General features: G+C 37.3%; 1 protein-coding gene across 1 annotated transcript in view; it reads right to left on the reverse strand.

Moving 5' to 3' along the window:
* Nucleotides 1–14,382, reverse strand: part of MYOZ2 (myozenin 2) — a 36,580-nt gene extending 22,198 nt beyond the window's left edge. Inside the window, exons 1-2 of the mRNA XM_044225891.1 lie at nt 14,316–14,382; nt 13,686–13,776 (exon numbers count right to left, since the gene is read on the reverse strand). Coding sequence (XP_044081826.1) covers nt 13,686–13,761 — 76 coding nt within the window. The 5' untranslated portion in view covers nt 13,762–13,776; nt 14,316–14,382. The remainder of the gene's footprint in view (nt 1–13,685; nt 13,777–14,315) is intronic.
* Between the last annotated feature and the right edge of the window lie 11,739 nt (nt 14,383–26,121).

The following is a 26,121-nucleotide window of genomic DNA, read 5'->3' on the forward strand; positions in this document are numbered from 1 at the left end:
AGAAACCATGAAAACCAGGAGAAAGTGGCACAAAATTATGGAAAGAAAAAAAACTGTCAACCCAGAATCTGATACCCAGTGAAAATATCCTTTAGAAATGAAGGAGAATTTGAGACATCTTCAGATAAATGCAAACTAGGAGAATTTGTTTCCTGGAGACCTATTCTAAAAGAATGGTTTGGGCAGCTATAACAAAACACCAAAGACCAGTGGCTTCTAAACAACAGAAATTTCTTTCTCACAGTTCTGGAGGCTGGCAGTCTGAGATCTAGGTGCCAGCATGGTTGAGGTTCTGGTGAAAGCCCCCTTATGGGTTCCACATTGATGATTTCTTCCACCTGTGTTCTCACATGGTGGAAGGGACAGGTAGCTCTCTTGGACCTATTTTATAAGGGTACTATCTCTTTCACAAGGACTCCACTGTCAAGACTTAATCATCTCCAAACATTCCATCTCTTAATAATCACAGGAGCATTGGGACTTCAGTATATGAATTTGGTGGGGACATGAACATTCAGACCATAGGAAAAAACTAAGGGGAGTTCTTTAAACAGGAGGAAACAAAATATAGAGCAAAGAAAGACTACAGTGAGCAACAGTGTGGGTAAGTACAATAATCTTCCCTTCTCCTCTTTAGGTTTTTAAATTATGTTTGATGTTAGAAGCAAACTGATATAATTATAAATATATATAGAAGAAATAGTTAAGACAATTATGTTATAAATAGAGGAGGATAAAGGGATATGAAGGTAGTTTTCTGTACTTCGCTTGAATTGATAGAGTGATGGCATCAGGAGACTTTGTTTATTTATATATTTTTAAAGATTTTATTTATTCATTTGTCAGAGAGGTGAGAGAGAGCACAAGCAGGGGGAGAGGCAGGAAGAGGGAGAATCAGACTCTTCACTGAGCAAGGCCCCTGATGCTGGACTCAATCCCAAAACTGTGGAATCATGACCTGAGCCAAAGGCAGACACTTAACTGACTGAGCCAGCCAGAGATCTTGTCATCAGTAGACTTTGATAAGTTATGCATATGTAATGTAATTCTTAGAGCAACTACTAAAAAAGCTATTACAGATAGACTTGAAATCACTGTGGATAAAGAGACAGGGAAATCTTAAAAATGTTTAAGCAAGCCATAGAATTAGATTCTACTGAACAACAACAGAATGCCCATATGTGATCATGGAACATATATGACAGTAGACCATATCCTGGGCCACAAAATAAACCTCAACAAATTTAAAAGAGTTAAACTTGTGCAGAATGTGATTTCTGGTTACAGTGGAATCACATTAGAAATCAGTAACAGAGGGGTGCCTGGGTGGCTCAGTGGATTAAGCTGCTGCCTTCAGCTCAGGTCATGATCCCAGGATCCTGGGATCGAGCCCTGCATCGGGCTCTCTGCTCTGCGGGGAGCCTGCTTCCTCCTCTCTCTCTGCCTGCCTCTTGCCGACTTGTGATCTCTGCCTGTCAAATAAATAAATAAAATAAATCTTTAGAAAAAAAAGAAATCAGTAACAGAAAGATAATAGGAAAATCTCTAAACATTTGGAAACTAAACAACATACTTCTAAATAATCCATGGGTCAAAGAGGAAGTCTCAAGGGAAATAAGAAAAAAATATCATTGATTTGAATGAAAATAAAAACAAAGCATGTCAAAATTTATGAGATATAGTTAATGCAGTGCTGAGAGGGACATTTATAGCACTAAATGCGTACACTAAGAAAAAGTCTCAAATGAATAATCTAAGCTTTACCTTAAAAACCTAGAAAAAGGGTATACCTGGGTATCTCAGTCAGTTAAGTGTCCAACTGTTGGTATCAGCTCAGGTCAAGACCCCAACATCCTGAGATCAAGCCTAAGGGGAACTCCGCACTGAGCATGGAGCCTGCTTAAGATTCTCTCTCTTCCTCTTCCTCTCTCCTTCATCACACACCCCTTGGCTTTCATGCATGTATGCATACATTCTCTCTCTTTCTCAAAAAAAAAAATAAAAATAAAAATAAAAGACCTAGAGAAAGAAGAGCAAAATAAACCCATAGCAAGCAGAAGGAAGGAAATAATATAACAGCAGAAATAAAAAACTACTTAAACATGGAGTTGAGTTTTGAATGATAAATAGCATCGACAAATCTCTAGCTAGACTGACAGAGACAAAAATATAAAAGACACAAATTACCAATGATAGGCATGAAGGAAGGAACTACAGGAGCAATAGACACTTTAGATAGCAAATGGATAATAAGTGAATACTATGAACCACATTATATATTAATTCACATAAATTTGGAAACTTAAAAAAAGTCACCAATTTTTGAAAAACACAAAATGTCACATCTCACCAGTATGAAGTAGAGAAGTTGATTAATCCTATAAATACAATCTAATTTATAATTTTTAAATCTCCCAAAAAAGAAATCTTCAGAGATAGGTAATTTCACTGGAGAATTCTACCAAACATTTCAAGAATTAACACCCAAATCATAATCTCTGCCTGAAAATGAAGATGAGAGAACTGTTCCCAGTTTATTTATTAAGATAATATTACCCTGATACCAAAACTGAGAAGACACAAAAATGAAAGCTACAGACCAATATTCTTCATACATATAGAAACAAAAATCCTTAATAACATATTAATAATTAAAATTCAACAATATATAAAAAGAATTCTATACCATGAATAAGTAGAATTTATTCCAGGGATACTGACTGCTTTAATATTAAAAAATCAATATATTCTCCCATATTAATAGGCCAGAGAAGAAAAATTACATGATCATACCTTTGCGATAGAGGGTGGAGCAAAACATGATTAAACTTGACACCACAGACACAATTCATTAGAGGAAACACTGATAAATTGAACTTCATCAAAATTAAAAACTTTTGCTCTGAGAAAGATCTTTACATGAATAAAAAGACAAGCTACAGAGTGGGAAACCATATTTGACAACAAGCTAGAATATATAAAGAACTCTCAAAACTCACCAGTAAAAATGCAAACAATCCAATTAGAACATGGGCCAAGGACATGAAGAGACATTTCACCAAAGAGGATATACAGATGGCAAATAAACATACACAAAGATGTTCAACATCATCAGTCAATTCAAATTAAGGAAATGCAAATGAAGACCATAAAGCTATGTCACTATGAGAATAACTAAAATGAAAAATAATGATTGCTCCTAAAGCTGGGGAGGGTATGGAGAAGCTAGATCACTCATACATTGCTGTTGGAAATGTAGAAGGTACAACCACTCTGGAAAGTAACTTAGTAATTTGTTAAAAACCTACCATAGAATTAGTAGTAACACTGGACATTTATCCAAGTAAAATGGAAGCTCATGTTCATGCATAAAGCTATGTACCAAGGTTCATAGCCATTTTTTTTCTCAATTAAAAACAAAACAGAAATAATCCAGACGTACTTCAATGGGTAAGTGGTTAAAAACACTGTGGTCTATCCATACCATGGTACTCAGCAATAAAAAGGGAAAAACTATTGAAACATGCATCTCCTGGATTTATCTCCAGAGAACTATACTGAGTGAAAAAAGCCAATCCCCAAAGGTTACACACCGTATATATAAATCATTTATATAACATTCTTGAAATGAAAAAATATATAGAGAGAAATAAAGAGCATAGTAGTAATTGGCAGGAGTCTCTTGACCGTATTAATGACAATATTCTGATAGTGATAGTATACTATAGCTTTGCAAGACATTACCTTGGGGAAAATTAGGAAAAGATACATGATGCAACAGCTCTGTATTATTTCTTAGAATTGCATATGAACTACGATTACCTCCAAAAAAAAAAAAAAACCTACCAAGCCATAAAAAGACATGAATTATCCTTATTGTAAATTGCTAAGTGAATGAAGCTTGTCAGTAAAGACTACACACTGTATGGTTCCAACTACATGATATTCTGGAAAAGACAAAATTCCAGAAGACAGTCAAAAAATTAATGGTTGCCAAGGGCTTGGGGTGGGGGAAGGGGAGGAAGTAGGGATAAACAAGTAGAGTACAAGGGATTTCTAGGGCAGTGAGACTATTCCCTATGGTATTATAATGGCAGACATATGACATTATGCATTCATGAAAGTCCATAAAACACTATAACACAAAGAATGACCCCTAATGTAACCTATGGACTTTAGCTATTTTTTTTTAAAGATTTTATTTACTTATTTTAGAGATAGAGAGTGTTTGTGTGCATGAGGAGTAGAGAGAGAGGGAGAGAAAGACAATCTCCAGCAGAGTTGGCAATGAGTGTGGAACCCAATTCAGGGTTTGATCCCAGGACCCCAAGACCATGACCCCAGCTGAAACCAAGAGTTGGATGCTTAATCAACTGAGCCATGCAGGTGCCCCTGGACTATAGTTTTTAATAGTGTATCAGTATTGGTTCATCAGCTATAACCAGTATATCACACTAAGACAAGATGTTAATAACAGGGGAATCTATATGTTGGGAGGAGAAGGGGTATATGGAAACACGCTATTTTCTGCTTAGTTTTTCTGTAAACCTGAAACTGCTCTAAAAAAAAAAATAAGTGTATTATTGAAAAAAACTTTAATGAAAAAAAATTCATAGCCTTCCCCCACCCCACCCCCAAAGCAATGCAAAACAGCTTTGTCTGATCTCCCATATGGAAAAAAAAAAAAAATCTATGCTATACATGCTTTACAATCCCCAGGGAGGCAGAAATTACCTGTGAAAAAGGATTGGAGGAAGAGAGCAAAGTAAATGAGGGTGTTTTATAACAGTTGCCTAGGATTTGCTTGCCAACCCTGCTGAGTTCTACAGGGAATATTCACCTTCGTTTATCTGCAAGTGTTTGGAATCTTTTTTACTGTGTTCTTGGAACATGGAAGGAGAAGCTAGGTTATTTTCAACATATGTATGAATATATACCTCAGTATTCTGGAAAGAGTTACAGGATGGGCTCTTTCAACTTTTTGATCCTTTTTTAAAAAGATTGTATTTGTTTATTTGAGAGAATAAGAGAAGGAGAGAAGCAAACTCCCCACTGACAGAAGCCTCATGTGGGGCTCAATCCCAGGGTCCCTGGATCATAACCTGAGCCAAAGGCAATGGCTTAACCAACTGGGACACCCAGGTACCCAACTTTTTGATTCTGTAATAAAAATAGAAATTTCCTTTTAGATACAAAGGATAGAAGAAACAGTATTGCTTAGACTTTGTGCAGTTATGGGAAGGGGGAATCTCCTTTAAATGCTTATCAAAACAATTCAGTCAGCAATGAGAGAGAGAGAGAATAAAATAGTAACACACACACAAAATCAAAATCTACAGATTTTTTTCCCATTGGACTTTTCTAGAAATACATATTCTATGTAATGTAATATATTACAAATAATGTTTTTAAACACACTTATGTTTTTCCTGAAAAACTTTTCTAATGAGACATTTTCAGAAAATGAAAAATGCCCCAAAACAGGCAGCCACTAGAAAATGCAGAGATGACAATCTTCATAGTTATGGAATCTTTCTCCTTTTAATTAATGCTACAAAGTTTTTCCATAAAGAAACCACAACAGAAATGCAACTTTTTTTCCCCTCCCCATTTCTGTTACTGGTTTGAGTCATTACAAATAGTTAAATGAAAAGAGGGTTAGAAAAAGGAATAGCATATTATTATATTAATTTTTCTATCTTCTGAATTTCAAGCTATAGCATAAGTTAAATTCTGTGGCACCAAACATGTTTGAGAAAATGTTTTTATCTCATGGCCCTCTTCCTAATAGCCTCCTGATATTCACTGATTCCACCAAAGTTTCTGAAATAACCACATGACTTAAGTAGGTTCCATCCCGCTGCTCCATATGATTTACAGTAGTCTTCTGCGGTGTGTTTGACCAGACTTGATCAGCTTTATGATTGATTCAGAAATCTGATCCAGGTCAATGAGAGTGACTATCAGGACTTATCTCTGTGAATGTTGTGCCAAAGATGCTTTCTTTATACTGCTGCATGTAAGCACTGAAGCCTAGAAAAATGTTGGCAGGTACTTGGTAGAATGATATAGCCAGGCTTGGGGTGAAGCTTACCCCAAGGAAGTCAAAACAGAGACAGAGAAACTGGAGAATCCTTGGTGGCATACTTAAGTGGCTAGCTGAAGCTCTGAACTTTTCAGATGTATGAGTCATAAATTCCCTTTATTGCTTAAGCTAGTTGGCTTCTGACTTTCTCTTGTATTCAACTAAAAGCATGCAGATATAGTTATTCTCTCCAGATCGTCATGTTACTGATGTAGGTAAAAAAAGTGTATTAAGATTAGAGTCGTAAGGAAGAGTGAAGACGACCAGCTTAAAAGCCTGGAAGTGGGAGCCTCAAAGAGGAAAGAGAGCAGAGAGAAGAACTATAACAAAAATGGATATACTGTTGGCCACAGACTCATCAGGTTTCATAAGAAACATTCACTCCTTTTAAGCAAAGCACTAGAACCCATCGCTCAAGTTGCTTCAAGGAATAGATGTTCAGTAAGAGCCATAAGGAACTTACCCACCCTTGATGTCAGGGATACCATGAAATAATCAGCTGGAGCAATCTGTTATTATTAGCAAATTTGTATCATGAGGGAGAAGAAGGGAGAGACAAAAAGGAAAAATGAGAGGGTGCGTAAAATAATGCACTCAACCTCTTTTAATATTCTTCATACTCCATTCCACTTCTTCTGAGCCTACATTTTCTGTGATAGACAGTGAGTTAACTAGCTTTGAGCGGCCACCTGACAGAATTCAGAGTCTCTGGGGCCAGAAATACTGGATGACAATTCAGCACTAGAGCAAGCTTCTACTAGCTCACAAGAGTCGACTGATAAATTTTCAAGAGTTCTGTGAGCCAGTAGTTAACTTCAGTAAACATAGCCCTAATTAAAATTAATTATTTAAGTTTAATAATTAGATAAGGTATTTAAAAACAAATCAATAAATACTCAAAAATATCACTTTCAAGTCTTTTTACTGCATTTTGCTATTATCTATGCTCCTGATGTTATTTATATCTGTTTGTATTTGTATGGTGGAAATACTGTATAATGTATTACTGTTTATATTTTCCTGAATCTCCACTCAGTACCTTTTTTAATGGTAGCTTGAAATCAGCTGGGTGGGTGTATTTATTCCATAGAAATTGGCAAACTCTAGAAACCAAGGCATTTCTCCACCCCAAAGAACCCACTGTTTACTAGCAAGGTGCTAGACACAGGAATATGTTAAGTCAACCTATTTTCCATAAACAAACAAACGGCAAAGAAATATCTAAATTCTCTAAGGTTTTCTTCCCTTCCCTTCCAATAGTTCAATTTATAACTGGAACAGGAGTTCCAGACCATCTGTGAGGGGGATCTAATGTTAAGAATATTTTCATTACTTAAACTTTCAGAGTGTAGACACTGTCAAATGAGCACATAGAATCCAAGTTCAGCTGTTCCCTGCCCTTTATTGCAAACCCCTCTGTAGGTTCTCAACAGTGTTTTTAATCTGGATGCCTGATAAATGACATAACTTATTCAGGATACATATCCTTGCCTTGATGGATTAGAAGGTTTTTTTGTGGCATTAGATCATCTATTGAAAATAATATTTCTAGTGATGTAACTTATAGTAATCCAGAATTTTCCCTTTGTTCTTTAAAGATTTTATAGGACTTGATATATTATATTTTGCTACTATTTCAAGAATCAATGATTATTTATGAAGAGTTGAATATGTAATTATAAATTGATACAGACATATAATCTAAGGGTCTTGATGGCCGTAACCAGATTAATTTCTACCAAAAAAACCCACAATTCTTAATCTACTAGAAATATTAAATAATTGTTAACCAATATTCTTCCTCAGTAGTATCCTCAACTGTACAATATTTTGATAGTTAAACTAAGATTTAAAATCTTATGTTAAAAAGTTTAAATATTGATTTTTGAGGATACTTTCCCTCTACATTTCATACTGTGGAGTCCCATCACTATGAGTATTAGAAACCAAATGGACTCTGAAAAACAGTCTGAGGGGTTTGAAGTGGCGGGGGGGTGGGAGGTTGGGGTACCAGGTGGTGGGTATTATAGAGGGCACAGCTTGCATGGAGCACTGGGTGTGGTGAAAAAATAATGAATACTGTTTTTCTGAAAATAAATAAATTGGGAAAAAAAAAAAAAAAAAAAAAAGAAAAAAAAAAAGAAACCAAATGGAAAATTACATTTTACTGAGACAATATGTGATCTTCAAAAATGTGATCAGTTCCTTTTTCAAAGCTTGCATTAATGTATAGTATTATGAACAACTATTGGACTTAAGTTGCTCCAAAAGGAAACATTATTTTTTTCATGTTTATTACATACATTAACATTCTGAAACTTGGTCAAATGATTTATGAGTGCACAGGTAGTTCTACACATTTCATGGGAAATTTTGATCCTACCAAAAGCTACATATTTAGTTAGATCAGTGAGTCTAATTCATAGTTTGTAAAGATACTCATTTACACATAATTGTAGTAAGACAAAAGATCTTTTAAAAAAAATCTCTTTCCTCATGATTCCCTGGCAGCTACAATTCTGGTAAAATGGGCAAAACCACTTGAGGGGAGTTAACTAAAACTGACTTGCTCTAAGGTGGTCCTATCGATTTCCTTAGAAGCTTGAGACCAACAATTTTCTCTGTACTTGCACAGGTCTCCTGTTTGTTTGCAGATAGTTGGCCTAAGTGGATAGAATAATAGTGCATAAAATATGTGTTATTTCAAACTGTAACATACACATATACATCTTACATGAAAAATAATAGTCCAGACTGTGATTTTTGAATAATATCTGAAAGACTACAATTGATAATAAAGTCATTAATAATTTTCTTTGCATTAAGAAATTGATTTTTAAATCCATCTGAGATTCTTTAACTTCCTATTTTATATCTCTTTGCCTTGATTTGGATTCTACAGATATTTTAAAAATTTTTCAAAAACTTACTATTAAAATATTATCATTTAATAACTGTAATTTTATAAACATTTAAGAAAATGAGATTACCCACTTTGAATTACACAATTATCTAGTACTGTTTATGAAATTCACATGTACAACCTATTAGAGTGAAAAAGACAACAAAGAAACAAGGATGATAGAATAGTATAGTTGGACTTAAATACTGTGATTTCTACTTGGGGGGTAACTAGAATTTAGCCTACCTCTCTGCTGCTACTTTTCTGAAGGACCTTATTAGAAGTTTAGAAACCTATGGCATGCTCAGAAAATCTCTGAATTCACAAGATGTTACTGCATACCAATTTCCAAAGAAACCCACACTTTTCAGGGGGGGTATGGAACACTAAAATGAAAAGTTAAACCAAGGAAAACTAATAAACTTGTACACTGAAGCATTTGGTTAAGTTCTTTTACTCCCCCAACTTTTCATATTGGATCTGTGGTATTCAAGACCTTCTCAGCATCCTAATTTTAACATTGATAGCTTGATTTTTAAATTATAGTTTAAGATCTGCTGATGCAAGAAAAGCAAAAGGGGTCTTCACAAATCTTCCATCTAAATTTCTAGATTTTATACTCTATACTTTTCAAAATACCCTTGAAATTTATGTCAATATTATCAGTGTCTTTGTTACTGGAGAAACTCAAATATGTTGATGTTTGACTACTGCACACAGCTCAGTAAATCAGAATCATGGAATTTTAGAATTAAACGTATCAGTAGATCCAAACCCCTCATGTTCAGATGAGGCATCTGATGTCTGGTCTGGAACCCAGGGCTCCTGGGACCATATCAACAACAGCACTCCATTTAGAACCCAGGCTTCCTGTTTTCAGACCACAAAGTTAAACTCTTTTCCTTAAGTCACAAAAACATGCTGCTCAGTCCTCTTCTGTGTGCTGGGAAAAGCTGTTCACCAGTCATGCAAGGAAAAATTAAAAACATAAACAAAAAACATACCAAAACAGCCCTCACAGAGCCCCAGTGAAAAAACTGTAGAGTGACTGAAGCAGCCTTCCGAGACACTGTAGTCTTCTCTGTTTCTGAAGTTCTTCTAAACTGTCAATTATATCTGTGTGTAAGCCCCAGGTACAATATACGCCCAGTTTTTCTTGTAGGTATTTTCACTCTTTCTTTTTTTTTTTTTTTTTAAAGATTTTATCCATTTGACAGACAGAGACCAGAAGTGGGCAGAAAGGCAGGCAGAGAGAGGGAAGCAGGCTCCTGCGAGCAGAGAGCCCCATGCAGGGCTGGATCCCAGGACCCTGAGATCATGACCTGAGCTGAAGGCAGAGGCTTTAACCCACTGAGCCACCCAGGTGCCCCTCTTGTAGGTATTTTCATTCCAGTTCCTTTTCCCCACTACTTCTTTATTTTATTATTATTATGTTCAGTTAGCCATTGTATAGTACATCATTAATCCTGGATGCAGTGTTCAGTGATTCAGTAGTTAAGTATAACACCCAGCACTCATCACAGCAGTACCCTCCTCAATACCTGTCACCCTGCTACCCCTTCCCCTCACCCGCCTCCCTTCTGAAACCCCCAGATTGTTTCTCCAGGGTCATAGTTTCTCATAATTTATCTCCCTCCCTGGTTTCTTCCCATCCCCTTCTAGACAGATGCCAGTTGCTCTAGAGAGCATCGCCTTCTTCTAATCTTACTCCCCCTCCTTTTTCTGTCAACATATCACTCCCTATCATTTGATGCTTCCTATCTCTCTCCCTCCGCCTCCAGTATTCAAGTCTGGAAGAATTACTGAGTGAGAGAGGAACAGGAATAATAGCAGAGAATATGTACTAATTAGGAGTAAATGGCACAGGGCTGGTGGGCATGAAACTTGGATAAGCCAACTACTCTTGCCCCCCACAACTAATTCATGCACGGATAATAGCAAAATATTTGTGTATTTTTGCCTTTCTATTAGAATAGCACTTGTTAGATGGTAGCAACATGGTTCTCTTACTTCTGTATAAATCCCAGAAGTTTTGTTTCACAGCAGTAACACAAGACAACTACTACCATCAGCTCTACTGCTTCTAATATTGAAGCTGAGCATCATGATGACCATGATATAATGACATAACTATATGAAAGTATAGAGCCTTAGTGTCAGGGAATACTTTCTATTAATTATTTGTTGGGAGCCTGGTTTATTTTCTGCTGGGACATAATCTAACATGACAAACATAATGGATCCATAATGAGTAACAATTTGAGGTATAGTTAGTAGAGGCTGGAAGTTATCTACACTTTTACTCATTCTATCCAGTTCTGTGTATTTTAGTCTAGGTGGGTAGGATTTTTCATTAATTCTTTGCAGTTATGTCTCCTTCAGAGGGCATGAGTGCTCTGATGTAAAACTCTCCTTTTCTGATTCTTATATTTTCCTACCAATCGATCTCAGAGGTTCACCAGCTATATAGTATCTCTCCCAGACGATAAGAAGGGAGTGAACTTGCAGTTCATGTTAAAAGACAATACATTTAGTCAGCTCGTTGTCATGTGTCATTCTTCCCCAGGTTAGACATTTTTGAAAAGTGAGATAAGAAATAAAGGAGTTACAACCTACAAAAGAAAAAAGATCCTGATGCACAAGGAGAGGAGGTGAGAGAAGGGCTTGGAAAACATCTTTCTCTGTTCAGTTTTATAAAGGAAAATCCAGCTCACGTTTGATTTACTGAGTGTTATAATTAAGATCGAAAGAGTTGCATGCTCTCTCTTAAATTATCCAGATTTTTTCTGCTGCGTAATATTTGAAAGTTTGGAAGATTATTCCCACAAAGGTATTTTTGCAGGCTGTCTCATCTCCGCATCCACGACAATTCCTGACAATTCTAGACAACAGGTCATATCCAGGTAGTAAAATTCCATATAAGGTGTCGGAGTAGAAAAGAGAGAGAAATTATTTAAGCAGTTTCATAAAGTACTACAGCTATTTTATCTGAGATGAGTTAAGAAAGTCTGTGATCATCCTGCATTATCGGGATACTTGACCTCCAAACACAGGCAGAGCATGTGACTCCACTTAAAGGGGTTGGAAATCTACCCGTGACTTGGGAGGGAGGCTTCAGCAGACTTGACATGGTGGTACGATAATAGTTTGGAGAGTTTTTTCCCCTTTGAGATAGAATTGTATTTTTTCTTTATATTTCATAAACACAAAAGTTATGTTATAAGAAAAATAAAAGGATATTCTTACCCTTGTAGGTCTATGTCAGGGCTAACATAGAGTAGAATCCAACACATGATTTAAACTGGGAATACATTAAATGGATCAATGGATTAATGATTAGAATGCAATTAGAAAATAACTTAAGTCCAGTTTTAAGGTAAATAATTTATTCTCAAACTCAGGTGTTCATCTAGTTTTTCCTTGTTGATCAGGAAAACTATAAAAACAATTTCAAACAAACTACCTGATGCAGGAACTACAAAGAAGCACAAATATTTAAAAGAAGGGTGAATTTTTTTAACTTTGAAAAGGTACAAGTTTAGTTCTAGAATCTGATCAGAATTATTCTCACTTTATTCTGGGCTAGCCTGACATCGTGATAAACCAAGGAAACTAGATGGAATCCAGTATGCTAATTTTATATTGCAGAAAATAGAAAATGACACTTAACAGGACTCTTTAGATATAACTACATTGTTTGGGGCATATCTAAAACAATCTTTGATTGGTTCTATGCAGTGTGCTTTATGGAAGGTGAAATATGAAAACACTATACTTACCCCTGTTCCTGGCTGCCCCCACCAGATCTCATGCCTCTAGGTCTCAATAGTGTTCAGGTGAAAGGTTACATTCCTTGTCAATGGAGGGGAAATAAGGAGGCATTCTGAAAACTCCACAGATATATCTGGAATGGCTCAAATCAGCCCGTAAAAGCATCTGGATATTCTACCCATTTACTTTAAAAATTGACGCTATCCTTTGCTCATAAAGTTGACTTTCCTTTATAACAATCAAAATGCAGTTTATAAAGCATTGCTTTTTAGAGTTATTTGCTAGAACTTAAGGAAAAGGAGAGTGGAATATCTGCTTTGATCTAATTTATATTAAATTTTTTTGAGTCATATGCTTTGAGACTACATAAACTTTATATTTCCCTAGAGATTATAAATAAAAGTAGATTTCTACCGAAAATATCTTAGTAAGCCAATTATTAAATATGAAGCCTTGTTTCAGGGTTAAAGAAATTCACAATATGAATTCCAACATAACAGCTTTTGTACAAAAAGGATGATAGAATATAATTTAATGTTTATGTAATATAAGGTAAAAGAAATCAAGATATGCCATGTGGGTTGGACCATGAAGACAAGTATGAGACCTGTCCCAAAAAGGAATTGAGAGTGATATTAACTTATAATGTGAAATGTGAAAGGCAAGCCAAGCAGAATGTACATCAGCTGTCTGATTGCTTCATTCCTTTAGAGCAGTTGTTCATCTGAAAATAGCTTTCAGATGAGAAAGGATGACTACAAAAGGATTAGTTACCATAGGCTTTTCTACACCCGTAGAGCTCCAGGTTTGTTATGACAGAATAGCAAGAATTTAAAGGAAGTAAACTATAGAATATTAAATAACATCAGGAAGGATCTTTGTTAATGCTGAGCTATAGTAATGCTAAAAAAGGATTTTTATTGATACCATTTCCATGGATTTCCTTCATGATGGCTGATGCTTGCTGTTTTCTCTGCTTCACCATGGTATTATGTGAAAGCATGTTTTTTTTTGTTCCCTGTAGAAAATAAAGGAAAGTTATTGAGGCAATGTGAAGAACTCATTTGGAGTGTTTTATAATCATCCTTTTGAAAGAGAGCATTTATTATTGCTTTCTACTGAGTGACTTTAATATGCATTCTCTATCTGGTGACAGAGCATGTTATTCATTGACAGGCAGTGTCACAGTGAACAGAAGATAATACTCAGAGTTTCAGGCCCAGTCTTATCTATACACTTGTACAATGGTCACCAGGCAATGAGAAACAATGAAAGAGCTGCCTTCTGTCCCCTCCCTCTTTCTTTTCCACAGTGTATTTTAATCTGTCTTTGTTTCCTTGTTGGCCTTCATTTTTATCAGCATCACGGTACATCAGTTCTAGCAAACTGTAAGAATGAAGAAAGCATACTAGATTAAACCAGAACTCTTTGGCGGTGACATTTTAATATTAGCATCAACAGCTGCCCTTTAAAGCAAGAATGCCCATTTATGAGTCATAACTCTGAACCTCCCCAGACAACTGACTAATAAAACATTTTAGGAAACAATATACTCACCTTGCTCTTAGACTGTGCTTTTCAGCAGGGATGAGCCCCAGTTTGTAGAGGGAAGAGTGGAGATGGAATATGGATGGCACTGGGGCCCGATGGTTTTTATCCCTGAGCCTGGGACGGCATGGTCCTTAGCTCTGACTCAATCTAGGGACTGAGCCTTTCTGAAGAGACTGGCATCCAGCTGACATCAACTGACTATATATAGCACCAAATACTTCAGCTACTCATATCTTCCTGGCGAAAGGGAGGAACAGAGAAAGATTAGGTTCTCTCCATTGTGTTTCTAGTTTGCGAGATGGTTGAATGAACATACAGAAAGTTTTTATGGAGCACCTTGTCTTTGAGGAGATGGTAGCCAAAAGGGGTTTTTAAAACTTTTTAAGATGTGGATCTTATGCTACACCTTATTGAGGTGGCAAGAGACATACATGAATTAGACCAGAATGATAGGTCATTAACCATTAAAAAGAAAGTATGAGGAATATCTACAGAGTTTCAAGAATGAAGAAAGCAATGTGGAGTGGATGGGTAGAACCATTCCTTATGTGGGAGTGAGAGAACTTATGCTAGATTCAGAAAAATTGGTAATATTTGAATGGCAAAGTGGGGGAACACTTGGAAATGGTATTAAAGATTGAGCCATGAAGCTATTTGAGTAAAAGCTTAGACTCATAACTGGGTCATATTTTTTGAAGAGACCCTATAAAGAACAGTGCCTACAAAGTTGACTAATCTTTGCAAGGTCTGAAGTCAAGGATTCTTGTTTGGGAGAATGACAGAATGACAGGTTTGGATGGTGCGCCTTGTTGGCTTCCTTGGCGGTCTTTGAACACTGAGGAAGAATATTCTCCTTTTTGGGCTTTTGCTTTTACTATTTCCTGCTTGCTGTAACATGCTCTTCTTCTACCCATCGGCTCACTCCCTCATGCAATTAAGACTCCACTCAACTACTGATTCCTTTTAAAGCACTTCCCCAGTCACCTTGTCTAAAATATCACATGGTGCCATTCTCTGGTCCCTAATTTTGCTTCATTTTTATTTATATTTTTCATTGAGATTAAAGTCAAATGGAAGGAAGAAAAACGCCAAAACAGAAATTTTAAAAAGACAGAAGTTTGTTTTTCCCACATATAAACTTAGTCCAGAGGTAAATAATCTAGGGTTGGTGTAATTGACATAATCATCAGGGGCTCAATTACCTTCTAATTTTTTGCTCCATTATCCCTAAAATGCGGTCCTGTTGGGCCTACATCGCTACTCCATCTCTAGCCAGCACATTCATATTTTAGTTAGCAGAAAAAGGAAAAAGTAATGAGAAAGGCACTCTGTCTCTTCTTCAAAAGATGTTCTGACATTTTTCAGATCTCCTTTGCTTATATCCCTTTGTCCAGAACTTAGTCAAATAGCCATACAGAGCTTAAGAGAGGTCAGGAAATGTAGATTTTATTCTGTGTGGCTGGGTGCCCAGCTAAAATTCAGAGGTAAACTTACTGACAAAGGAAATAAATGGTTACTGTGTGACAGCTCCCAGATTTTGACACAAGAATATATCGATATTGTTTTATCTATCTAGTGTCTTTTTTTCCTACCAAAATACAAGGAACTCCATAAAGGCTTGGGCATCAAGAATTGTGACTAGTGGGGCACCTGGGTGGCTCAGTGGGTTAAAGCCTCTGCCTTCGGCTCAGGTCATGATCCCAGGGTCCTGGGATTGAGCCCCGCATCGGGCTCTCTGCTCAGCAGGGTGCCTGCTTCCCTCTCTCTCTACCTGCCTCTCTGCCTACTTGTGATCTCTGTCTGTCAAATAAATATATAAAATATTAAAAAAAAAAGAATTGTGACTAGTATGTGGTGGGCATTCAATAGTTATTGAACGAATGAATAAGTGAATGGGTTGGAGATTAATTGTGGAACGCATGGAAGGTTTGGTAAAATTTTGGAATTCTCTTCCTTTTATGTCAAACACATGGAGGAAAAATAGGATTCTAATAAATGAAGAGTAACTTTAATAAGAGAAGATGATAGCCACTTATGGGAGAAATTGTTTTGAATGAGATCAAAGTAGGTTACAGTTTTGGTGCCTGATCATAGGACTGCCTGATCATGGTTCAGGGTAGTAGTGGGTTTAATCTAAACTATTACAATTGCTTCTAAGCTATTGTTTGCATTAAGATATGAATTAGGTACCAATGAGAAACCATTTTACCAAAGTCAAATGAATTTAAATATCCTCCTAAGATTCTCCAATTACTCTTAAATTCCTGGCTCTAGCATTTACTGTATATGCTCTTAGTTAAGTCTCCTGAACTTTAGTTTTCTTACCTGTAAAATGGAGACTATAGTTTCTACCACATCATGTCATGGACATTTTACATGTAACAATTTTAGAAATTTCTGATACTTAATAAAAGCTTAATGAATGTTAATTTTCATTTACTGTTATCATTCCTGCAGTATGAAAGCATTAGAACAATCAACTGCATTATACAGGAAAAAATAAAAATATATTCAGAAAATCCCAGGTTTCCTATGTATAACCTTCATATGTTTCCAATTTTGTGTTATGTAGTTCTACAGCCTGAACTGGCGTCCTCAGCAGATAATAATTGTTAATTTAACTTTGATTTCTAAAATGAAAGGAGATTTTAAAAATTTTTTATTATTTTTAAAATTTTTTGAAGGAATATTTAAAAAATTTTATTTATTTATTTGAGGGGGGAGGGGGAAAGGAGAGTAAACCCACGCAGACTCCACACTGACAGTGGAACCTGATGCAGGGCTCAATGCAGGGCTTGCACTCATGACCCTGAGATCACAACCTGAGCTGAAACCTAGAGTCAGACGTGTAACCAACTGCGCCACCCAGGAGTCCCTGGGTGACTGAATGAAATGAAAGGAGACTGGGTGACTGGGTGAAATGAAAGGAGATATTTTAAATAATAGGAAAAGTTTTAAAGACTATGACACCTTACTTGTTTTTGTTTTTCAGTTATACTTAAAATTGTTTGCCTTATTTTTTAAGCTCATTCATATGCATCTTTGGTTATTTTCTGGTTTCTGAGTTATTGTTCATTCTGAAAAGAAGAAAGAACAAATCATTGGTATTGTAACTTTCAGGCAGTGTATGTATCCATGTGCCCCTATGACAAGGCTAAATTTTAGAAAAGAACATTACTGGTTTTTATAAAGTATTTTCAGATGGTCCATTCTGAGAGGTGATGCATTTAAAGTTTAAATCGAGTCACAGTTAATATATTTCTATTTCATCTGCACAGAGGTCTGGCTCTAGATGAAACTTCCTTTACATTTATCATATTGCAGTCTTCCTTTGTCCTCAGCACCCCCTCTTCCATCCCCAAGACCCAGGACAGCCCCACCTCCACCACACACACACACACTGTACCAGAAAAGGAATGATAGGCAGAGGGAGAAGCAGGATCCCTGATGAACAAGGAGCCCTACGCGGGACTCAATCCCAGAACCCCAGGATCATGACCGGAGCCGAAGGCAGAGGCTTAACTGACTGAAACACCCAGGCGTCCTCACCCTAAGTATTTTGAATGAAATGGTGCTATCAATGGAAGATGAGACCTTTTCTTGCAGACAAAATAATGGGATTTTTTTTTTTTTTAAAGATTTTATTTATTTATTTGAGAGAGAGAGACAGTGAGAGAGAGCACGAGCGAGGAGAAGGTCAGAGAGCAAAGCAGACTCCCCATGGAGCTGGGAGCCTGATGTGGGACTCGATCCCGGGACTCCAGGATCACGCCCTGAGCCAAAGGCAGTCGTCCAACCAACTGCGCCACCCAGGCGTCCCAAAATAATGGGATTCTAATGGTAGAACTCAGTGCCTTGGGAAGCTAGTGAGGAAGAAGCTTATGGCAGAACTTGTCAGTGTCCTTGTAACCAAACTATTTTCATTGCTGGGGCTGCCATAGTGTGTTTCCAACTCCTTTCACCACTTGCTACAGGAAAAAAAAGAGATTAAATAAGGTGAATCCCACTGCCAGTATGCCACCTAACAAAAACCCACACCATGAAGACCGTGAAAGTTAACCTTATTTAGCCAGTATAGTAAACATGAGCCCTTTAGCCAAGTGGTAAACAAGGTCTACATTGATCTTCCTCTGACTGAGCACTTGTTTTTAAATTCTGTGTTTCTCCTTGTCCTATTTGCAGTCTATATTAGGTGACTGTGGGCAGTTAGAGATTAGGGCAGGATCCGGGGGATGGGGGTGCCCAGGATGTGGGAACTGGCTGTCTACTAGATGGGCAAACAACATATCACCATTATTGAGGCTCAGTTCTGGAAAGATGCACACATAAGCCAAACAGGGAAGCTCCCAGGCTAATGTTAAATGATAAACCTGTTAAGATGATCAGTTGTTTACCCTTCATGTGTCATATATGGCACTAACCCTGGGGGGAGAGAAAGGATAACAAAGGTGTAAAAGCTTACAGTCGGCCAGGCTGTCTAAGGACTCATGGGTTTTGGTATGTGTGAAGGGCCTATCCATTCTTCTTATGGCTAATTGGCTTGCCATGTCTTCCGTGGTTCTTATTTTTCTACGTCGAGGAAGGCCCAGCTTAAAATCAGTCTCATTACCCAGACAAGGCCAGAGTAGTTACAAGCAGTGTTTGAGGACCATCCCACTGGCCAAAGTGAGACAGGAGCAGACAAATTGGTGAGTTTGCAACTGATCTCACCATAGCAAAGGCCTCAGGGTCCCTGCAGGGGTGAGAGGAACTGTTACAGCCACCTCGCAGTTCATGTATGCCAGGCAGGGGCATACACCAGTATACAATTTTGTAACCCGCTCTGCCTATAAATCGAGGGTGAAATGTTTCACCTTAATCTGAAAGGAGAAATCAAGTCCCCCAAGTGTGTGAATCATATGTACTAAACAGCATCATGTGAACACATATATGCAGGGCGTGTGGTCTAAAAGCTAAAGTAAGTAAAAGAGAGAGGAAGAAGTAAAACCGTATGAAACAGCAAAAACATAATGTCTAAGGTAGACAAAGAGCATTTTCTTAAAAAATAAAACAACTTTTTACTTCATCATACTTTTTTAGTCTTGCTCTTGCATTACAGAGGAGGAAACTGACCTTCTGAGAGAGAAAGTAAAACCTGCACGCATCATCATCTTTGTAAATTATAGAGATGGAATTAACCATTTGGTGTGTCTGATCCAAAGACTTTTGTATTTATTTTAAAGATTCTATTTATTTATTTGACAGACAGAGATCACAAGTAAGCAGAGAGACGGGCAGAGAGAGAGGAGGAAGCAGACTCCCTGCTGAGCAGAGAGCCCAATGTGGGGCTCGATCCCAGGACCCTGGGATCATGACCTGAGCCAAAGGCAGAGGCTTTAACCCACTGAACCACCCAGGTGCCCCAATATTTTTGTATTTTCACTATACTATGCAGAAATATGTATCTTCTCAATCTCCAAATATCTCTGCATTGATATCTTTATAATAAAAATAAAGAAGCGGAGTTGAGAACCATCAGAATAATTATTTCAATGTGCTCCTTATCAAGTCCCTTTAGAATGGAGCATCCCAACACACACTTTATTTTGGCTGGGGTCCTTTTTACTTATAACATTTGTGGCTTTTTTCCAACTCGTGTTTTTCTCGTTTGCAAGCTTCTAGAGTTCCTCCTGGTGTCTATTCTCAGGGTGCTTTCTTTTCCTTCAGCTGTGCAAATACTAAAGTTATTAAAGTGCTGAACATAAACAAATGGAAACATGTGCCATTTGCTTGGAGACCTCTCCTTCCTTTCCTGGCCGGTGTACCACACACACAAACACACTTAACCACCTTCAGGGCCAAAAATAAGAATCAAATCCAGCTCTATCAAAATAATCCATTTATAGGCAAACCCAGGGTTTTACCTGTCTTCCTCTGCAAATTTATTCCTCTTGCTTAAGCATTTCCTTCTAGGCTCTTAAATTAAGCCTTAAGGTAAACTGGGGTGAGAAGGACAGTTAAAACAGAACCCGACGACCAGCTTGTCAAGGACGGTTCATGCAATAGGGTTGGGAACTTGGAAAGAAAGAAAGTTTCATATACAGGAATATTAAGAAATAAGTTGCCAAAGCAAACCCGCAAATCATTTTTTCCCCCTCTTGCATAATTCCAGCATTTATCCAGAACTTTGTCACATTTCCTTTCATGATGCTAGCCAGCCTGTATTTTTCCTACAGTCTATGGAAGCATTTTCTCTGACAGTTTTCTCATCTGCAAGAAAATGTACCCTTGCTTTTATATATAAATTTAGCATGACCTAATTAAATAAAAGTTCATTAAAGAAAACGTGAAGCTTTTTAAAGAATGTATTGTCCACATTTTTTTGTGACAGAGTCTGGATTTCACAGCTATGTGTCACAGGCTAGCATATCAGCAGTACTGACTGTGCATAAGTTAAGGATGTCCATAGCAACAATGTCATAGAGCAAGTCAATGGCATGGGGCTTATCACAATGCCTGGGTGATATTAAGTGTGTAATAAATGATAACCATCATTATTATTATCATCAAAATTTACCTGTAGCATAAACATGTAAAAGGATGACAAGCAAAATATCTGAAGTCATCTTCAATAACAATAGCTTCGTTCCCATTTGCCAGCGAGACGCAGAGAGGTTAAATCACATGATAAAGGTCACACAGAAAAAAAACCAAAACAGCTCCTTAACCAAGAAATATGGATGTGACTTGAGCCATGGTATTAATGCACAGAAATGAAGCATGTGTAGATCAGAAGAGGGATTGTTAAGAAATAAATTATCCAGAAATGAAAAGTGAAGGTTCTGGTGTATTTGATATGTAGATATCTTATGTGAAAGTGATTTGTCAGTGTATCACAAGCTAATGGCATTAATAAATGAATAGGAATAACTCTCCGTGTTCTAAATCTGCTCACCATCCAAATGTCCACTAATTTGCTGGTTTCCCATGAGTTTGCCTAAATCCAACGCACCTACTTTTTCTCATTAAACTATGACACATTTTAAAAGAAAAATTCAGTTCTTTGCAAATGTTTGTTGAATGCGTAAGAGAGTTAAAAAAATGAATAATAAAAAAATTAAAGAAATTAGATAAGAACCAGGAGACCAAAGTTCAAAAGAAAAGAGAATTTCCAGACACTGTCAATTTCTGCAGAGTATGACATATGAGAAAGGTCATTGGATTTGGCAAGAAGTCGGTCTTTGGCAAATAGAGACATCTTTTTAATGTGGTAGTCACAGAATCCAAATAGAAAGGATTTAAGACAATAATGAGTGGTTAGGAAGTGTCAGCTGAAATGGAAACTATTTATTTGAAAGGACTGGCCATGAACTAAAGGGGAGAAAGAGTTCAGTAGCTAAAAGGAAAACAAGTTGCATGTGTGTGTGAGTGTGTGTGTATGCATGTTTTGAAAGGAAATTTGAACGTGTTTGGAGATAAAAGAGGAAGAAGTATTCATTTGTGAAGCAATAAGAATGTTGATAATTTGAGAGTTGGAGTGGTGCACTTCATGGTAGTTGTAGGTCTATGATGGTTGATCATTGGAGAGAAATCTCGGGAGGAGAAGAGAAGTATGTGACATGCAACATTTAAAAGGAAATGTGCAGTGAGGTTTGGGCTCAGGACCAGGTGGTGCCATCAGGAGGATCTCCAGCATGACATCACCAAGATAAATCTGCAAGGGACCAGGTTCTGAGAAGGTCCAGACAAGGCAGCTTCCCAACTGCATTAGTCTTAGTAAGTCTATGCCCCATCAATTCATGAAATTACTGTTTAAGTTCATGAAATGACTGTTTAAGACAGTCGTAAGTGACTGATCCTGACCTATCTCCCCACCTTTTCACCTGTTTTTCCAAATTGCAATAAGAACCCCCATTTTCGTGTCCTCCAAAGAGCATAACATTAACACATCCCAAACCAGGCTCATCCCCTTTCCTCTTAAATGAGCCCCTCATCCTGAATTCCCCAGGTAGATGTCTAGAGAATGTTGGCATCACTACCTACACTGCAGACCAAGCCAGGAATCACCATAGAATCCTCTTTTTTTGTTTTCCCCTTACAATCTAATCAAGCACTTAAACCACTTTTAGGCTGGGGAAAGGATGTCTACCTCAACCCCAGCCCTCTCACCCAAAGGAAAAGAGGGCATAATAACTTGAATGTTGTCTCTCAAGACACAAATCTGACCAGATTGGGTGGTAACTATAGTCACAGTGTGTTGATAGGACCTACAAGCAGGCCTCGTTCCATTCTTTGTTCTCTCTTCCAAGCATCAGCAATGGTTATAAGGCAACTGCAGCCCCAGCCTTCTTGCTTGCTCTTCTCTCCTGTTTTTCATCTCATATGATTGACAAGATTATATTAAAATTACATTTCGCTTGAGATGGGTAAGCTCTCAGGTCTCTACCCATGTTCATTGTTTGGGAACCTGAAATTTTGCTAACAATAGGTTTCCCCCTCTACCTGGTGAGCTCTCTTGGTGAGTTTCCAGAGATTTTCTGATCACCTCCATCTACGGATAGTTTCACCTCCTTGTAATCTTTTCTGATCTTCCCAAGTAGATTGTGCTTGCTCTTGGGTCACTTGCTTTTCTGGATTGTGTTTTATTGTGTTTAAATGTACAACACATCTGTTAGGTATTCAATCTCTTTGTTTTCACAAGACTCTGATATTTTACTCCCTAGTAGATTAAGTCAATTTGTAATGCCAGAGCTTAAGATAGCAATGGTATATCATAGTCAGGTGGCAAATATCGGTTGGATAGCATAGTATAATGCATGGGCCATGGCAGGAATGTAATGGATCGTAGTCAACTTAACCTTTCATTCTTACCTCTTGATTCCATGATATGCAGCAGTGGGCCAACCAGTGATGCTGGTTAGGAGAACTTTAGCTCCTTTATTTTGTGTCAAAACTCTTGAAGCTGAAATCGCGTGCATGCCATGCAAACACAACCTTAATACATCTCATATACACATAGATCTTCAGTCAAAATGCATCTTCAGTCTTTTTTTTTTTTTTAATATTTTTTATTTATTTATTTGACAGAGAGAGATCACAAGTAGGCAGAGAGGCAGGCAGAGAGAGAGAGGAGGAGGCAGGCTCCCTGCTGAGCAGAGAGCCCGATGCGGGACTCGATCCCAGGACCCTGAGATCATGACCTGAGCCGAAGGCAGCGGCTTAACCCACTGAGCCACCCAGGCGCCCCTGCATCTTCAGTCTTAAAAGGGCTTTCTTTTTTTTTTTTACTGAAGTACAGTTAACACATAAGTTACATTAGTTCCAAGTGTTCAATACAGTGACTTTTCAACTGATTACATTATGCTGTGCTCACAAGTGAACTACCTACCACCTGTCACCATACAATGCAGTTGTAATACGAAAAACATTGTCTCTTGATTCCAGGAAACCATATATTCCTGGTCTTCCTTCTGTTTCTTCTTAGTTTGTTCATTCAACAAATATTGACTGAGCAAATGCATGTATTAAGTACTATTCTAGGCACTAAGTAGTAAATCAAATTTTAAAAATTCCCATCTGCATGGAGCTTACATTCCAGTGGGAGAGATAGGCATAGGGCAAGATAAGCAAGTAAAATATACTATATGCTAGATAATGATAATTATTAAGAAAAATGATAAAGTAGAAAAGGCAGGCAGCATTTTTGGCGGGGAGTGATTGATTTTAGAATGACCAAAGAAGGCCTCATTGAAAAGATGATATTTAAATAAAGACCCAAAGGTAAGGCAAGAGGAATCCATGTGGGTGTATTAGAAGAACATTCCAGGAAGAAGGAACAAGTACTCCAAGGTGTTAACATGTCTGGCATATTTGAGAAAAGTGAAGAAGCTAGAGTGACTAGGGCAAAGTAAGGGAGAAAGAAGTCAGGAGATTGGTCAGAGATACATCAGTCTGCTATTTCTACATGTATTTCCACATCTCACTCAATTGAGTGCCTTTTCAAAAAGTAGCGAGGGCGTTTTAAAAATCATATTTAACTCCTCTTCTCAAAAATGCTCTCACGGATTCATGTCTTAGAGTAAAGTCCAGCCCCAAGAATACCCTAAAATATCCTCCACATTTTTACCATCCGATAACTCTCTGACCACATCTGTTCTCTCTCTTGCACTTGCTGCTATAGACCTCCAAGCTTCTTTGCTTTGTTCAAATACTCTAGGCTGTTCCTTCCGCTGTTCCACTTTCTTCCAGATAATCTGTATGGCTCTCTCCCACACCACTTCAGGTCTTTACTCAATGCCACCTTCTTAGTGAAGCATTCCTTGTCTACCCTATTAAAAAATACAATACCTCCTCCCTCCAGAATTCCCCAACCTCCCTGATAAAACTTTCTCCATAATACTAATCGTGATCTACCATATTTGTGTAAATGCCACAAAACAGGGATTTGTGTAACCCACAAGTGGATTATCATTGGATCAATTAGTGAGTGAGGATATAATATGAAAAAACCCTCCTCGATTTATTCTTAAAATTTCCAAGTTGAACATTACTTAGTTGAATTGATTAGAATGCTAGGGCTCTGGGACTGCTGGGGCAATAACCAGAAGTTTCCAGGTGATGCATATGTAAAAGGAAGCATTGTCAACACCACCCCCCCATGATCGCCATTTAAATGACTATCATTTCTATATCCCTTGTAGTATATCGGAGACTGTTCTGTGTGTTTTACATAAATTAGCTCATTTAATCTTCACAACACCCTAGATAAGTTCTCTTATCATCACCGCTTCTTTACAGATAAAGAACAGACACATGGAAGACTAAGTAACCTGCCCTAGCTCAGAAGCATTGTTGCAAAGACTCAAACCCAGGTTGCTTGGCTTCACAATAGATGCTCTTTACACTGCCTCAATAGTAATGAGGAGCCAAACCATCACAATTCATAACTCCCTCATCAAATTTAAAATCTTTAAGGTAGACATGTCTTTTACTCCTAGAGATGCTTGTTGTCTTACATGTACTTGTTGCCGTAAAAACTTGATGCTTTAGGAATAAAGCCATTAGCAAGAGAAAGAGACTTGAATAACCAATTTAGCTGATTTTGGGACAGATTCTCCTTCCTATGTGCAGAAAATTTACAAAGTGGTCATGAATTGGAACGACTTCGAATGTGGATAACACTGCCAAGTCTTACCTTACACAGTTGAGCCTTGAACAACACGGGTCCACTTATGCGCAGATTTTTTTTCTCATAAATAGAGTGCAATACTATAAGCACGTCATTTTCTCTCCCTTATGTTTTCTTAATAACATTTTCTTTTCTCTAGCTTACTTTACTATAAGACTACATTCTGTAATACATATAACACACAAAGCACACATTAATCAACCGTGTATGTTATCAGTAAGACTTCTGGTCAACAATAGGCTATTAGTAGTTAAGTTTTGGGGGGAGTCCAAATTATATGCAGATTTTTTACTATGCGGAATGGGGTTGGTATCCCTAATTCCCATGTTGCTCAAGGCTCAACTGTGTAATTCAGCGGCCCATCCCATAGCGAACTACAGCAGTTGAAGTGTCTCTGTGTGAAGAAAGGCCCAGGAAAATTTAACTATTTCCTTTAGGCAATACACAGTGGAAAAATATTTCACTTCTTAAGAATTGGAGGGAAAAAATAGACGATTTTTAAAGTAAATACATGTTTACTTAATATATTTATGCATATGAGTCTGTGTATTTAGAACTACTTTTTCTTTTAACGTCTATTTCCCCTAGTTTTATTACTAATATATGTATATTATATGTAAGTTATGAAGCACAATTTTAAAATGA

This window comes from Neovison vison, chromosome 11, assembly GCF_020171115.1.
Source record: "Neovison vison isolate M4711 chromosome 11, ASM_NN_V1, whole genome shotgun sequence".
Classification (NCBI taxonomy): domain Eukaryota; kingdom Metazoa; phylum Chordata; class Mammalia; order Carnivora; family Mustelidae; genus Neogale; species Neogale vison.